General features: G+C 54.0%; 3 protein-coding genes across 3 annotated transcripts; 2 read left to right on the forward strand and 1 right to left on the reverse strand.

Moving 5' to 3' along the window:
- Positions 1-1,463: 1,463 nt before the first annotated feature.
- Positions 1,464-8,061, forward strand: HER10_EVM0012699 (protein kinase; the record flags this gene model as incomplete). The annotated part of the gene is made up of 6 exons (XM_035482087.1): positions 1,464-1,677; positions 1,737-6,075; positions 6,379-6,512; positions 6,678-6,809; positions 6,893-6,933; positions 7,020-8,061. The coding sequence occupies 6 exons, from the start codon at positions 1,464-1,466 to the stop codon at positions 7,365-7,367; spliced, it is 5,208 nt and encodes a 1,735-aa protein (XP_035327416.1). The 3' UTR covers positions 7,368-8,061.
- A 101-nt stretch (positions 8,062-8,162) lies between these two features.
- On the reverse strand, positions 8,163-9,882 carry HER10_EVM0007118 (histone-like transcription factor and archaeal histone). The gene is made up of 4 exons (XM_035476684.1): positions 9,168-9,882; positions 9,023-9,108; positions 8,860-8,950; positions 8,163-8,723 (listed from the first exon to the last, which is right to left on the reverse strand). The coding sequence occupies exons 1-4, from the start codon at positions 9,229-9,231 to the stop codon at positions 8,389-8,391; spliced, it is 576 nt and encodes a 191-aa protein (XP_035326962.1). The 5' UTR covers positions 9,232-9,882; the 3' UTR covers positions 8,163-8,388.
- Positions 9,883-10,044: 162 nt separating this feature from the next.
- On the forward strand, positions 10,045-13,065 carry HER10_EVM0009580 (voltage gated chloride channel). Its single transcript, XM_035479065.1, has one exon. It carries the CDS (start codon positions 10,338-10,340, stop codon positions 12,918-12,920), a length of 2,583 nt encoding a protein of 860 aa, XP_035327170.1. The 5' UTR covers positions 10,045-10,337; the 3' UTR covers positions 12,921-13,065.
- Positions 13,066-13,830: the final 765 nt, after the last annotated feature.

A 13,830-nucleotide genomic window follows, 5' to 3' on the forward strand; every position in this document is an offset into this window, starting at 1 on the left:
ATGGACGGGCATGACTCTTACTGTCCTACCTCTCGCTCGCTTCGGATTGCGCAGTTTGGGGAGGATCATGGAATAGGCTTGGGATTGGGCGAGGTAAGGGAAGAGTAAAAGGGTTTGCTGCCAAGATGAGCAGCTTGTCGTGTTTGAAAGGGTTTCCGCTTGGGATTAATACCGGCGGGCTATTCTTTCCAATACCAAGGTGTTCCTCCGAAGAGGAGGGGCGGTTTTATTCTAGCTTCTGAGACCTGTCGTTTCCTCTCACCTTATCTCGTACGAATGGAATGAAGTAGGTTTTGTCTTTCGCTAGTGACGTGGAACGCCGAGACGGCCGGGTTACCTCCCGGTGTAGGCGGTGGCCTTTCGACTTCCATGCTCTTACTGCTGCGGCGCGCGTCAAGGTGGGGGTTTGGGGGGTCTTTTGGAGGGGTCAGTTTCCTCAAGCTCCTCCTAGGTACCTTACGCGGTAAGGTATGAGGAGGTTTCCGCTTCGGGGAGATCTTGACATGTGCCATCTCGCAACTTGGCGATCGTTGGGCGCCCTTCTTGCGTGCTGATTCGCTGGGAAGCTGTCGGTTATGTAGGCAGCTTGTGTTTTGTGTGTGTCTCTATCGCTCTCTTGGGTGAGCTGGTTTCCGATTAATGTTACGGTAAGTGAGCTGTGTGTAACCCACCTGTCTGAGGCAGCTACTGCTGATGTTCTGAGAAGCAACACTCCTGCTTGAGTCCAGACGATAGTGTAATAATACGGTGCTTAAAATGGAGTATACACATCAGCCACCAAGTTGGGGATATCAGTAATCGAAACGGTTCTTCTATGGGTTGAGCAATGATACCGTCAGGACGCTGGGGTAAGACACACCAGCTTTTGAGAGCTCCTGCAGGTTGCATTACTGGTGATCAGCTTTTGGCATCAGCCCTGCTTGATTCATTTGTAGACGCGGACAGAGCTAACATACCTGATGTGCTTGAATGACAGTATACAGATCAAGCTTTGTAAGCTACCTACTTCTCGTTTCGATAAATATGGTATCAAGCTACCGGGTGAGCTTCAATCATTCCACTTAGGCCTGGCAGGGGTGCAGGCACGGGCCAGGTTTACGGGTACGCGGTGCGGAGGTTATAAGCGGCGGGACGCCGATGTACCACGTAAGGGAAGGTACCTTAAGGTACTGATTGCTTAAGTGGACAGCCTACGTCCCGCCCGCGCCAGGTACCTTACTCGATCTGGGGACGGTGACCTAAATGCACTCGTGATTGCATCACTGCTGCAAGGCATCTTTACCAACAACTCGTCAAGCCTCGCGACGCAACGTGAACTCTACCACAGATAGAGTCCCGTCTCTCGGTACACCTAGGTCAAATGACTGCTTTTTGCGACTTGCTTTCCCCAACATGACCGCTCCCCACCACACCGACCAAGTAATCGCATAGCTTCCTGAGCAGTTGAGCTATCTCTGCCCGCCATGGGCCAAGGTTTCTCTCTGGCGACGCCCTCCGCGGGCTCAGCGGGTATCGATATACCCGAGCTCTCTGACCTCGTGTACGAGAAGAGTATCGGAAATGCGCGCTTCATGAAGAGCATACGCGCGAGGCATCACGATGGAGTCGCTCTTGTCAAAGTCCTAGTCAAGCCGTACACCCCGATGCCTCTGGGGAAGTACAAACGCGACATAGAGAGTGAGCCAGTCTTTGAATTGCTTCCCGAAACCGCTGAGCATATGACTGACTATCTCAAGAACAACGTAGCGGCCTGGCCGATGTGCCCAATGCGCTGGGCTTCCACCGGATCGTCGAGACCGAAACGAATGGCTACCTAGTCCGACAGTTCCTCTACAACTCCCTCTACGATCGCATGAGCACCCGTCCATTCCTGGAGGATATCGAGAAGAAATGGCTTGCTTTCCAGCTGCTGTGCGCCCTGCGCGACTGCCATGCCCGAGACATTTATCATGGCGACATCAAGACGGAGAACACGCTGGTGACATCTTGGAATTGGCTGTACCTCTCCGACTTCTCCGCTCCTTTCAAGCCCATCCTGCTACCCGACGACAATCCAGGCGACTTCTCGTACTACTTTGACACATCCGGGCGGCGAACATGTTATGTGGCGCCCGAACGCTTCGTCGCTGCGGAGGAGGTTAACAGCAAGGACGCGAAGCTTACGTGGGCTATGGATGTCTTCAGTGCCGGCTGCGTCATTGCTGAGATGTTCTTGGAGTCGCCCATATTCACACTCAGTTCGTTGTACAAGTTTCGCAAGGGCGAGTACGACCCAGTCATTTCTCAGATCAGTCGTATCCCGGACAAGGACTTGCGGGATATGATATCGCACATGATCCAGCTTGACCCCGAACGTCGGTACTCTGCAGAGCAATATTTGGATTTCTGGAAGAAGAAGGTCTTCCCCGAGTACTTCTACAACTTCCTTCACCAGTACATGGAGTTGATTACGGATCCTTCATCTGGGAACAGTCCTATATCTGGTGCGACGAGGAACTTGGGAGAAGCGGACGACCGTATCGACCGCGTATTCCTCGATTTTGACAAAATATCTTACTTCCTCGGTTATCCAAACGACAAACGCCCAATGCAAGCCGAGCCCCTGGCCGGAAAGCTGGGGTTGGGCCACTTTCCTGTTCGCCTCAACATACCAAACCATGAACAGTACATCACCGGGTCGTCCGACCCGCCAGAAGATGACGGGACTTTGATCTTCCTCACGCTGATTGTCTCATCCCTCCGTAATACAGCTAGGGCGGCGTCGAAGATCAGAGCCTGTGATGTGTTGCTCGCCTTTTCCGAGAGAATCACGGACGAAGCTAAACTAGACCGCGTGTTGCCATACCTCATGACGCTTCTTAACGATAAGTCGGAACTTGTGGTTATCGCAGCGCTCCGGTCCATATCTCAGTTGTTACACCTAGTCCGAGTGGTGTCTCCCGTCAACTCGCACATCTTTGTCGAGTACATCTTACCTCGACTGCAAAGTGCCTTGATTGCACCATCGAAACCGGCCAGCCCACTAGTACGAGCAACCTATGCATCTTGTATCGGAAGCCTTGCGACCACAGCTGCTCGGTACTTGGAGCTCGCGGCAACCCTCAAGTCAGATGGAACCCTGACGGTAGCTGATCCTGAGCTCGAGCCAGGGATCGAAGCGGAGGCTGCCTTTGATGGGCTATTCGACGACGCACAACGCGAACTCTACGAAATGTTCGAGCTCCATACGAAGGCACTCGTGGAAGATTCGGACGTTTCTGTTCGCAGGGCGTTCTTGACTTCTGTACCCGATTTGTGCCTCTTCTTTGGTCCCGCAGAGGCAAACGACATTCTTCTAACCCATTTGAACACCTACTTAAACGACCGAGACTGGATGCTCAAGTGTGCCTTCTTCGAAACCATCGTCAGCATAGCTAGCGTGGTGGGAAGCGTCAGCCTCGAGGAGTTCATGCTACCGCTCATGGTGCAGGCCTTTACCGACCCAGAGGAGTTCGTGGTACAAGCAGCCCTGCATTCTTTAGCACAGCTAGCACGGCTGGGCCTCCTTTCCAAAACCAAGATTTGGGAACTTATTGAGGTTGTTGCACGGTTTACGATGCACCCCAACCAATGGATCCGGGAATCCGCGACAGAGTTCTTATCTGAGACGACTCGTTTCTTGTCTCCAGCAGACGTCAGGTGCATCGTATATCCCCTGGTCAAGCACTACCTCAAGACTGGAATGGTTCCTGCGTTTTCAGAGCTCAGTCTGTTGGACGCTTTGAAGCGGCCAATGTCGAGAGCCGTATTTGATCAGGCCCTAGTCTGGGCTCTCAAGACCGACAAAGGCGTCTTCTGGAAGCTGACGCAGCAGCTCAGGTCATTTTCGTTTGGATCGCTTCCCAAGACTATCAGCAGTCGGTCGTCTAAGGATACCCTGAGCAAAGTCTCGCGGAACGATGAAGACGAGTTATGGCTTGGACGCCTTCGGAACCTTGGTCTTGGGCCGGACGACGAGTTCAAACTCCTCGTCTTGCGAGAGTTCATTTGGCGAATCAGCAAAATGAAGTCGCGAGATGGAATGGACGGCGAACCGGCTAAGCTCAACGAAGTGATCTCCTTGAAGAGTCTCGGCATCACGCCGCAGACAGTATTCTTTGACGAGGAGCCACTGCAACAGTCCACATTCACCCCCGAGTCAAACCAAAAGGGCCCGTACACCATTGCTGACGCCCTTCTGGATGCTTCCATGACAATCGATGACTCGACAGGAAGGAGACGGTTCGCAGCTCTCAACAGTCTCCGGACTCGTGTGGTGGAAGACCAGGGGTCTACTTCGCGTGATGTTTCTCGTGTGAGAGAGATCGATCCTGCGAGACGCACATCGACTGGGCAGGGCAAGCTCACGGTCGGGAGCCCGACTGACGATGGGGCCTCTATCCATGATCAGCCTTACGCAACTCGGAGGGCCATTCGCCACCAGGCCAGCGCTCTTAGTCTTCTGGACCGTAAAGACAGCAATAAGAGCGTGCCGGAGACTGGCATGTCGGGAGCAAATGCTGTTGGCCAAGTGGAGGGTCCGTTTGCTCCTACTTCTCTTGCTCGACCAAATCTACAGGATCGTTCAACCAGCACTGCGAGTGTCGTGGCGAAACTAAGGCCCAATCACTCCTACGAGGGAACCGACCCCAGCATTCTCAAAATGCTCGACTCCATGTACCAGGACAACTATCCTCACGATATTGCCGAGTTTGGACCGATGGTAACCCCTATCACACGTCGGAAAACGAATCGCTCAGTGGGACAGCCAGGCGATGAGCCGTGGCGTCCACAGGGACGCATGGTTGCCACGTTTGCTGAACACACCGGCTCAATCAACCGTCTGGTGGTGTCTCCAGACCATGTGTTCTTCATCACGGGAGGCGATGATGGCTCCGTCAGAGTCTGGGATAGTGCGCGTCTCGAGAAGAACATCACGCACCGATCAAGGCAAAGCCATAAGCACGCCGATGGGGCCAGGGTGCTTGCGCTGTGCTTCATTGAGAACACACACTGCTTCATCAGCTGTGCCAGCGATGGAAGCGTTCACATTGTCAAGGTCGAGACCGTCTCGGCAAGTGGCACACTGCGATACGGGAAACTTCGTCTTCTCCGAGAGTATCAGCTTCCAGAAGACGAGTACGCAGTGTGGTGTGAGCACTTTAAAGTGGAATCCACCTCGGTGATGCTCCTGGCGACAAATCGCTCCAGGATTCTCGGAATCGACCTGCGGACCATGTCACTGCTGTATACGCTGGAGAACCCTGTCCACCATGGTACACCTACGTGTTTCTGTGTCGATCGTAAGAGAAATTGGTTATGCGTAGGCACAACTCATGGAGTCATAGACCTTTGGGACCTAAGGTTCCGAATGAGACTCAAGGGTTGGGGCGTTCCAGGCAAGAGTTCTATCTACAGGCTATGCATACACCCGAGCAAGGGCAGAGGCAAATGGGTCTGCGTCGCTGGTGGAACGGGTCAGGGCGAAGTCACCGTCTGGGACCTAGAGCGTACAATCTGCAGAGAGATTTACCGCGTTGGGGGCAATAAGGAGGGCCCGAAGGGATACGAGGCTTGGGAAGTGGACGAGGACAAGCCTGAAGGTATGCTTGGGCGATTTGCTACCAACATTGAGCCTAGCGGTACCGGAAACACGGACCGAGGTGTTCGTGCAATGGTAGCAGGCACAGGCGCCTCGGAGGACTCGCGCGACGTACGGCATGCATTCATCGTCACCGCGGGATCGGACAAGAAGTTACGATTCTGGGACTTGTCTCGCATAGAAAGTTCGGTGGTCTACAGCGGGCTGCAAGGGGAGGATCCAAAGCCGACGTTCACGGCCTCCCATCCGACGACGGCCATGACGCTGAACACGGAGAGGATCCCACGACAAGCGCCAACGGCTCCGAATGCGGCGGTCAGCGGAAAGAGTACGGCGGCCGGTGGGCGACCGCCGCGCTCGACTGTGATTTCGCTTCAGCAGCAGCAGCTTCTGCGGTCTCACTTGGATTCCATTATGGATGTTGCGCTGATTGAACTCCCGTATAGCATGACGCTGTCGGTGGACCGATCTGGCGTGGTGTTTGTGTTTTCATAGCGGATTGCTTCTCGGGCGTTTGGTCGAGGGTTCTTTGAACATAGATACCTAGTGAATACATTATACAAGATTAATGACACATGGGGGAAGAAATTATAGTCTTGCCAATGATCACCTGATAATGATAGGATCCTCGTTGATGAAATATTATCTGACGAATACAATATCATGTCTATTCAACTTGAATATCTTAAGAATGAGACGTACCTTGGGTGAAAGGTACAGAAGACACAGTGCGTGATCAATCAATCTTTACGAGCCAGGCGTACCCGTAGTGGAGAATGGGCCGTGTTGAGAAGTGAATACACAGTACGACATCGCGGGGATGGCAGCTCTAATCAGGCGGGCAAATTTTGGGCGCCTTGTTCGACCGCCAACTTTTCAGCCTCGTCGAATCGTCCACCCATTATTATACCCACGCGACCAACACCAAGACGCGACAACGAAAAAGCGAATTGCGGCGGCGCAACTGACCGACGACACAGCTTGACGACCAAACCCGAGTCGCAAAACCACTGAACCCACGGCGAACCCGAGAACTTTCGAGAGAGGTAACCCCCAGCACAACCAAATCACCAGCACTTCTACCACCAACGAAAGCCAAAGAAACCAAAGATGAGGCTCACGGCGGAGCTCATCAAGGGCTCGCTCTCCTACCTGAACCCGCTCAAGGAGCGAGAGCTTGATCTCCGAGGTGCGTTTTGTGTGAAAGGAGCAGATACTACACTTTTTTGAGGGCCAGAATTGATAGCGTCTTGCGCCGGTTGGAATGAATAGGACATCGAATCCCGGCGATTGAGAATCTGGGTGTCGCAGGCGTGAGTTTCTCTCCTTCCCTCCTCTGCTTTCCTTGAGTTTTTTGTTCCTCTGGCTAACCGTTTGTTCTAATTGCGCAAAACAACAGCCCCACGACTCCATCGACTTCACCGACAACGACATCCAGGTCCTGGGCAACTTCCCGCTCTCGACGCGCCTCTCGACGCTGCTGCTGGCGCACAACCGCGTCGCGAGCATACAGACTTCGCTCCCCAACGCGGTTCCGAACCTGCAGCAGCTCGTGCTGGCGTCGAACCAGATTGCGCAGCTCGCGGACCTGGATGTGTTGGCGGGGTTCAAGCGGTTGACGCATTTGGTGTTGGTGGATAACCCGGTGACCAAGAAGGAGGTGCGCTTTTTCATGATTCACCCCACTCTCGTATCTCTTGACAGAAGAAAAGGGGGAGGATTCACGACGGGGTTGGCGGAAGGCTGACGGCGAGGACTTTAGAACTACCGATACTGGGTCGTCTGGAGGTGTCCGACTGTGCGGTTCCTGGATTACCAGAAAGTCAAGGAGGCCGAGAGGGAGAAGGCGAGGGAGCTGTTTGGTACGGCGGAGGAGCCTACGGATGCGGCGGCCAAGGTATGTTCCACGCCCTCTTCTTCCCCCTTCCTTCAGATTCTACGTTCTACTCGATACTCATTCTGGCGTGTTTTTTCTCAGATCATGGGCAACAAGTCCAAACAGCTCGACATCGCCGCCGCAGCCTCCAATGGCACGGCCGGTGGCGGCGCCGCGCCTTCGAAGCTTTCGAGGATAAAGCTCACGGACAAGGAGAAGGAGCGGCTGAAGGAGATGATCAAGAAGGCCGACAGCCTGCAGGAGATTATCCGGCTGGAGAAGATGTTGACCGAGGGGACTATCCCGGCGGGTGTGCACCTGGACGGGGACGCTACCATGGAGGACTGAGTGTCTTGGTTGCGACTGGAGGCAGGGTCAACCACTCGAATTCCTCTTATTTGAGAGAGAAGGATGTACTTGAGGGAGAGAAGAGAGGCAACTTCAACTATGGTTGCGAAAAAAAAAACGGGTCATATCATGGACTGGCGTTTGTTTTGTTGATGGAGAACTAAAAAAAAGGGGATATTTTGAGTCGAAAACGAACCTTCCCCCCTTTTGCTAATGGATGAAGGGATCGTTGGATCTGGGGAGAGAAAAGACCGATTCAATATTCATTCGGTGGCAAAAAAGGAGACCAATTATGCATTGTGCAATTCGTAATATTTTGTGTCCTTTTCCCCCTCATTGGTGAATGCAGCGGTTCTGGCTATTATGATGTTGGCTCTTCAGACCCAAGCTCATTGACTAAGGGGCTCCTATTCCGTACAAACAATCGCAAACGACAGTATGCCAAGCTTCCAGATGCCCACTCAGCTCAAGTCAAGAAAAAAGGGGTGAGAGCGGCTGCTCCCATAAGGGAGCGTCGGAGAAGAGGAGCGGACTAGACCTTTCCCTATCCCGTCATGTCAACATCCTCGTCCCCAGCCGCACGACGAGCCTCGGCGACCAGCTGGGCGCTGGGATCGTCGGAGTGAATGACAGCCGTGACTGGATCCAAGGCGGCAGCGGCGGCTGAGCCATTGACACCGTTGCTGTTGCTGCTGCTGGAAGCGCCTGCGTTGGCACCCTTTGTTTTGAGGGTGGATTGCCGCTTCTTGGGCTCCTGGTCAGCTTTCCGGGGGTTGAGGCGCGCGGCGGCGGCCGAGTCCTTGATTTGCTTGTAGGGGACCGTCTTGGGGATGACGTCCTCGAGGAATTCGAGGTTGTCGTGGTGGTTGACTGCGGTTGCTGGAGGATGTGGAGTGTCTTGTTAGTAGCTGTTTTCCCGTTTTGCTTCCTCTACACCACTTCTTGAAACATCTCAAGAATCTTTCGAGGTAAAAGTGTAGCGATTGCAGCTGGAGGGTTCGTAATGTTCACGTACACAAATCTTTGTATTGAACGTTACGACGGGGTTTACGCTCTGCCTTTGCCATGTTATGGCCCTCGGCGGCGAGGTACTGGATAAACATTTCCTTTTGAGTCAAGGGTCAGTAGACGCCTTCGATGAGAGATGATGAGGAAGAGCGTAGGTAGGGTCGCCATACCGTTGCCAGAGTGATTACGAAAGCCGCGTTGTTTGAGCAGATTCCAATGTCTGGATCTGTGCCAATGATCTTCTTCACGCGGGCCACTGTCAGGGGAGTGTGAGAAAAGCCCATGATACCATGGAAAGAGGGAAAGGGGGCTTACAAGGCAGAGCCGGCTGGCCTGTGACCTCCTTCCTGGGAGGTATCGCGTTGTTGTTGGGAGGCATTGTGAGTTGAGATGAGATGTGAGTGGTATCTTGTCAGGAGGCGAGGTCCAGGTGATGTGCCTTGATTGATGTTAGCTACTAGGTATATGAGACAATGGACTTTGTTATGAAAGCTCGTGTAAGTTGGCAAGACCTCCCAAGGCGCCTAAGCATGCAGGAAGATGGGTTTAAACTGAGTTGGTTGAAGGACCTGAGGTAGACGACCTCTCATAGGGTGCCTAAAGCAGGCCAAGCAACAGAGATCATCTCCGGAGCTCATGCAAATCCAGTCTAATGGGGTGCATGGAAGTGAGCCCAGGAATGAATCCAAGGTCTATCTTATAACGTCTCATAATACATAAAAATACCGGTTGTCATGCTCTTGTCGAAATTTGCCGTGCCATAGGGCCGAGATGCGGATTTTGGTGAAGGAGAAGAAGAACAGCCTACCTGATTGAGCCTTGGCGTGAGTGGCCGCCGAGGAGGATAAGGGGGTGGAGAGATACCGGCGTCAACGGTCGAGTCTGCTTGGTTCTGTCTTGACTAAGCTGATTAGCTGTGACGAAGTGATTTATTCGCTAGGTAGTTGCCGTGGTATCGTCGGTCGTAGGTTTCGTGCATGTGAGATGTCTTCTCAGATGTGGTCGTCGAGGAGAGAGGGAATCACTTTTGATAGAGTCGGGTCGCGCCAAAAAGGCCATTGGGACGCGACCACTAAAAATGCGCCGGTGTGCAGCGTACCGGGCGAGGTAAGTGGAAGCTTAAACGCCATTTGCAGGGGATCCCCCGCCACATTGGAGACGTTCGCAGCGTCCCCAGTGACACCAATTAGCTGGGAGACGGCAAATCGGCCATCACTGTCCTCATTATCCTTGCTCACCCAGCTAGCCTCGTCGCCGCAGTCTGCGACTACGACTACATTCTCATACCTCCTCCTGATGATTAACAACCTAAGAAGGCCTGCCTAGAGAACAACTACGACTACATACCATACGAAGCCTTGTTAGAACAAGAGCCAAATCAAACCAAAGAGCAGCTAAACTCCAAGGACGACACCCATTGGGACGTCCGGCCCATCACCACGAATCCTCGACCGCCGCGAACATGAGCACGGCGCGGATGCGACAATGACTTCCCGAAGCACATCCTTCTCGCACAGCCCGCACCGGCCTCCGCGCCCCTCCATCAGCTCGAGGATCTCCTTTGCCGTCTCGACCGCCGAACAGAGCGAGCACGATGACGAGGCCGCCGGCGCCCCGCCCGCGAGTCATCAGCAGCAGCAGATCGAGGACGAGATCGCCGAGATCAAGCGCTACGAGGACTTCACCACCATAGACTGGGTACAAGATGCCGCCAGGGAGCAGGCGCGCAAGAAGCTGCGTCGACGGCGGCGCGCCGGCATGCTCGACACAGGCCAGGCCGCGGGCTGGAGGTATCGTCTGCGCGAGTCCTACGACGCTGCGCAGGGCTGGCTCGTCGTCACGCTGATTGGTATCGCCATTGGACTCAACGCTGCGTTCCTGAACATCATTACGGAGTGGTTGTCCGATATAAAAATGGGGCACTGCACAACGGCGTTCTACCTGAACGAGAACTTTTGCTGCTGGGGAGAGGACAATGGATGCGACGAGTGGCATCCCTGGACGGGGTTCGGCCCAGCCAACTACGTTATCTACATTGTCGTCGGCGCCCTCTTCGCCTTCACCTCGGCCACTCTGGTCAAGTCGTTTGCACCTTACGCCGCGGGATCGGGTATCTCGGAGATCAAGTGCATCATTGCGGGCTTCGTCATGAAGGGGTTCTTGGGATTCTGGACGCTCTTGATCAAGTCCGTCTGTCTGCCCCTGGCCATCGCCTCTGGTCTGTCCGTCGGCAAGGAGGGTCCCAGTGTACACTATGCCGTGTGTACCGGAAACGTCATTTCTCGCTTATTCGAGAAGTACCGACGCAACGCCTCCAAGACGAGAGAGATACTGAGCGCCTGCGCCGCTGCTGGTGTCGCCGTCGCGTTCGGTAGTCCAATTGGCGGAGTGCTTTTCTCTTTGGAAGAGATGTCCAACTACTTTCCCCTCAAGACGTTGTGGCGCAGCTACTTCTGCGCTCTTGTGGCGACGGCTGTGCTTGCGGCCATGAACCCCTTCAGGACGGGACAGCTCGTCATGTTCCAGGTCCACTACGATCGCTCGTGGCACTTCTTCGAGGTTGTCTTTTACATCATCTTGGGCATCTTTGGAGGTCTATACGGCGCCTTTGTGATGAAATGGAATCTGCGGGCTCAGGCATTCAGGAAGAAGTACCTGTCAAAGTACGCCATCGCGGAGGCAACGATTCTCGCGGCAGGCACTGCCATTATCTGCTACCCCAACGTCTTTTTGAGGATCGACATGACTGAGAGCATGGAAATCCTGTTCCTCGAATGCGAAGGGGCTGAGGACTACCACGGCCTGTGTGAGCCAGACAAAAGACTTTCCAATATCTTGTCACTGGCTCTGGCTACAATCCTCAGAATCCTGCTGGTCATCATTTCGTACGGCTGCAAAGTGCCAGCTGGTATCTTCGTTCCGTCCATGGCCATTGGGGCTTCATTTGGGCGGACAGTGGGCATTATTGTTCAGGCCATTCACGAGGCTAACCCTACGAGCGCTTTCTTCGCAGCTTGTAAGCCAGACGAGCCATGTATCACCCCCGGCACGTACGCCTTCCTTGGCGCTGCTGCCGCGCTGAGCGGCATCATGCACATTACCGTATCTGTCGTTGTCATCATGTTTGAGCTCACCGGCGCCTTGACGTACATTCTACCCACCATGATCGTGGTGGGTGTGACCAAGATCGTCAGCGAAATGTTCGGCAAGGGCGGCATTGCGGACAGGATGATCTGGTTCAGTGGTTTCCCCTTCTTAGACAACAAGGAAGAGCACAACTTTGGCGTCCCCGTCTCGGAAGTGATGCGAAAGGAGCTTACATCTTTACCCGTGAGCGGCATGGAATTTTCCGAGCTTGAGAAGCTTCTTAAGGAGGACAAGTACCAGGGCTTCCCCATCGTCGAAGACACAACTTCCAAGATCCTCGTCGGCTACATCGGCCGCACCGAGCTGCGCTACGCCATTGACCGCGTACGACGGGAAAGACCCATCAACCCAGAGGCCCGGTGCACTTTCTCGCCTCCGCCGGCGTCACTGAACGCAACTACTCCGCTGACGCCGACTGTAACGGTCAACCTTGACCCCATGTCGACCATGTCGGTTGACTTCAGTCGGTACATCGATACCACGCCTGTCACAGCGCACCCGCGCCTACCACTTGAGACCGTCATGGAGTTGTTCCGTAAAATCGGCCCACGAGTCGTGCTCGTCGAGTACCACGGCCGCCTGTCGGGTCTGGTGACAGTCAAGGACTGCCTCAAGTACCAGTTCACAGCCGAGCATGCTGAGAATCCGCGCGACGACTCTGCCTTTGCGGAGAGCCAGGAAAAGTTGTGGAGTGCGATGCGGCGTGCGGCTGGGTGGGTTTCTGACAAGGTGACAACGGCTTCCGGCGGGCGAATCCAACTTTCGTCGTTTGAAGAGCGACGGGGTATGGGCGGTGGAAGCAGAGGCGGCGGTGGTAACAACGGCAGCGGAAGCGGTGGCGGAAGGCCGGCTGGGGCGCAGATATTAGACGGCGACGAGGACGACGTCGATGACGGCGCTTTGGAGCTCGAGAACCGGTAAAGGGAGGTTTTCTAGATTTATTTCATTTGGTGCGGGCGACTCTCGGAACTTTGGAGTTTGAAATGTGTGATTCGGGTGGTGAGGGACATGGTCATCTTGGGAGGTCGGGCGTATGTATACAACAATGTTAGTTACGAACATATAGGGGCTTGGGCACATAGACGTCGAATAGATTTGCGGTGTTCGATTGCTGCGAAAGCACATCTCATGGTTCCTTCCCTCCTCGCGGCCCCCGAGCGTACCTACCCTCCCCGTGTGAATATACGAGAAGGGTATATACCCCCCCTCAAGTCCATTCCAGTCACCAGCAGGCGCCTCTCTAGGTCGAGAGGTCAGGTCAAACTGGGACAGGTGGTGGAATGGTTTATGGTCAACGATCGATTTACACATACGCCAACCAGCCTACTCGACGACAGGCTTAGCGAGTACCCGAGTTCGAATCCCAGCATGAGCACCGAGAGATGTAGCCCCCAGTTCAGCACCGGGGGGGTGAACTCTTTTTTCGTCTTGAACCCTTTGGTGTTGAGACTCTTTTGATATCTAGGTGCATAGGATGAGAGGAAGAAGCAAATAGTTAAGGGTGGTTGAGAGGACTTGTGATATTGAGATTGGCGCTTTCGGCCATACTCCTTGGCTACCTGGCGTTGATTTAGTTTGTAATAAGAGGGAAGGAGGTGAGACCCAGGCGTCTCCTCCTTCTTGACGGCACATATGCGAGTGAGTCAGTACTTCTTCGGAGCTCAGGGAGGTTATTCTTCAATATACGGCTCACTACACTTACTTAGGCCATCTAGGCCATCTAGGATATTCCCTATTATCCAGCCACCCTCCATCCCAGCTCTTGTAGGTACCAAAGATCGATGAGCTATCAATAGGCAGTATCCTTCCGATGACCGAGAGATATAGTTCT

The sequence above is a fragment of the Colletotrichum scovillei genome (genome assembly GCF_011075155.1).
Source record: "Colletotrichum scovillei strain TJNH1 chromosome Unknown Contig00011, whole genome shotgun sequence".
Lineage (NCBI taxonomy): Eukaryota > Fungi > Ascomycota > Sordariomycetes > Glomerellales > Glomerellaceae > Colletotrichum > Colletotrichum scovillei.

What these genes read in the sequence shown, in the direction of transcription:
- HER10_EVM0009580 (XM_035479065.1), top strand. Translation starts at nt 10,338, where the DNA reads ATGACTTCCCGAAGCACATCCTTCTCGCACAGCCCGCACCGGCCTCCG.
- HER10_EVM0007118 (XM_035476684.1), bottom strand. Translation starts at nt 9,231, where the DNA reads ATGCCTCCCAACAACAACGCGATACCTCCCAGGAAGGAGGTCACAGGC. An exon ending in TCGTAATCACTCTGGCAACG is followed by an intron (nt 8,951 to 9,022) that starts GTATGGCGACCC and finishes TTGACTCAAAAG; the next exon opens with GAAATGTTTATCCAGTACCT. An exon ending in CGTTCAATACAAAGATTTGT is followed by an intron (nt 8,724 to 8,859) that starts GTACGTGAACAT and finishes CACATCCTCCAG; the next exon opens with CAACCGCAGTCAACCACCAC.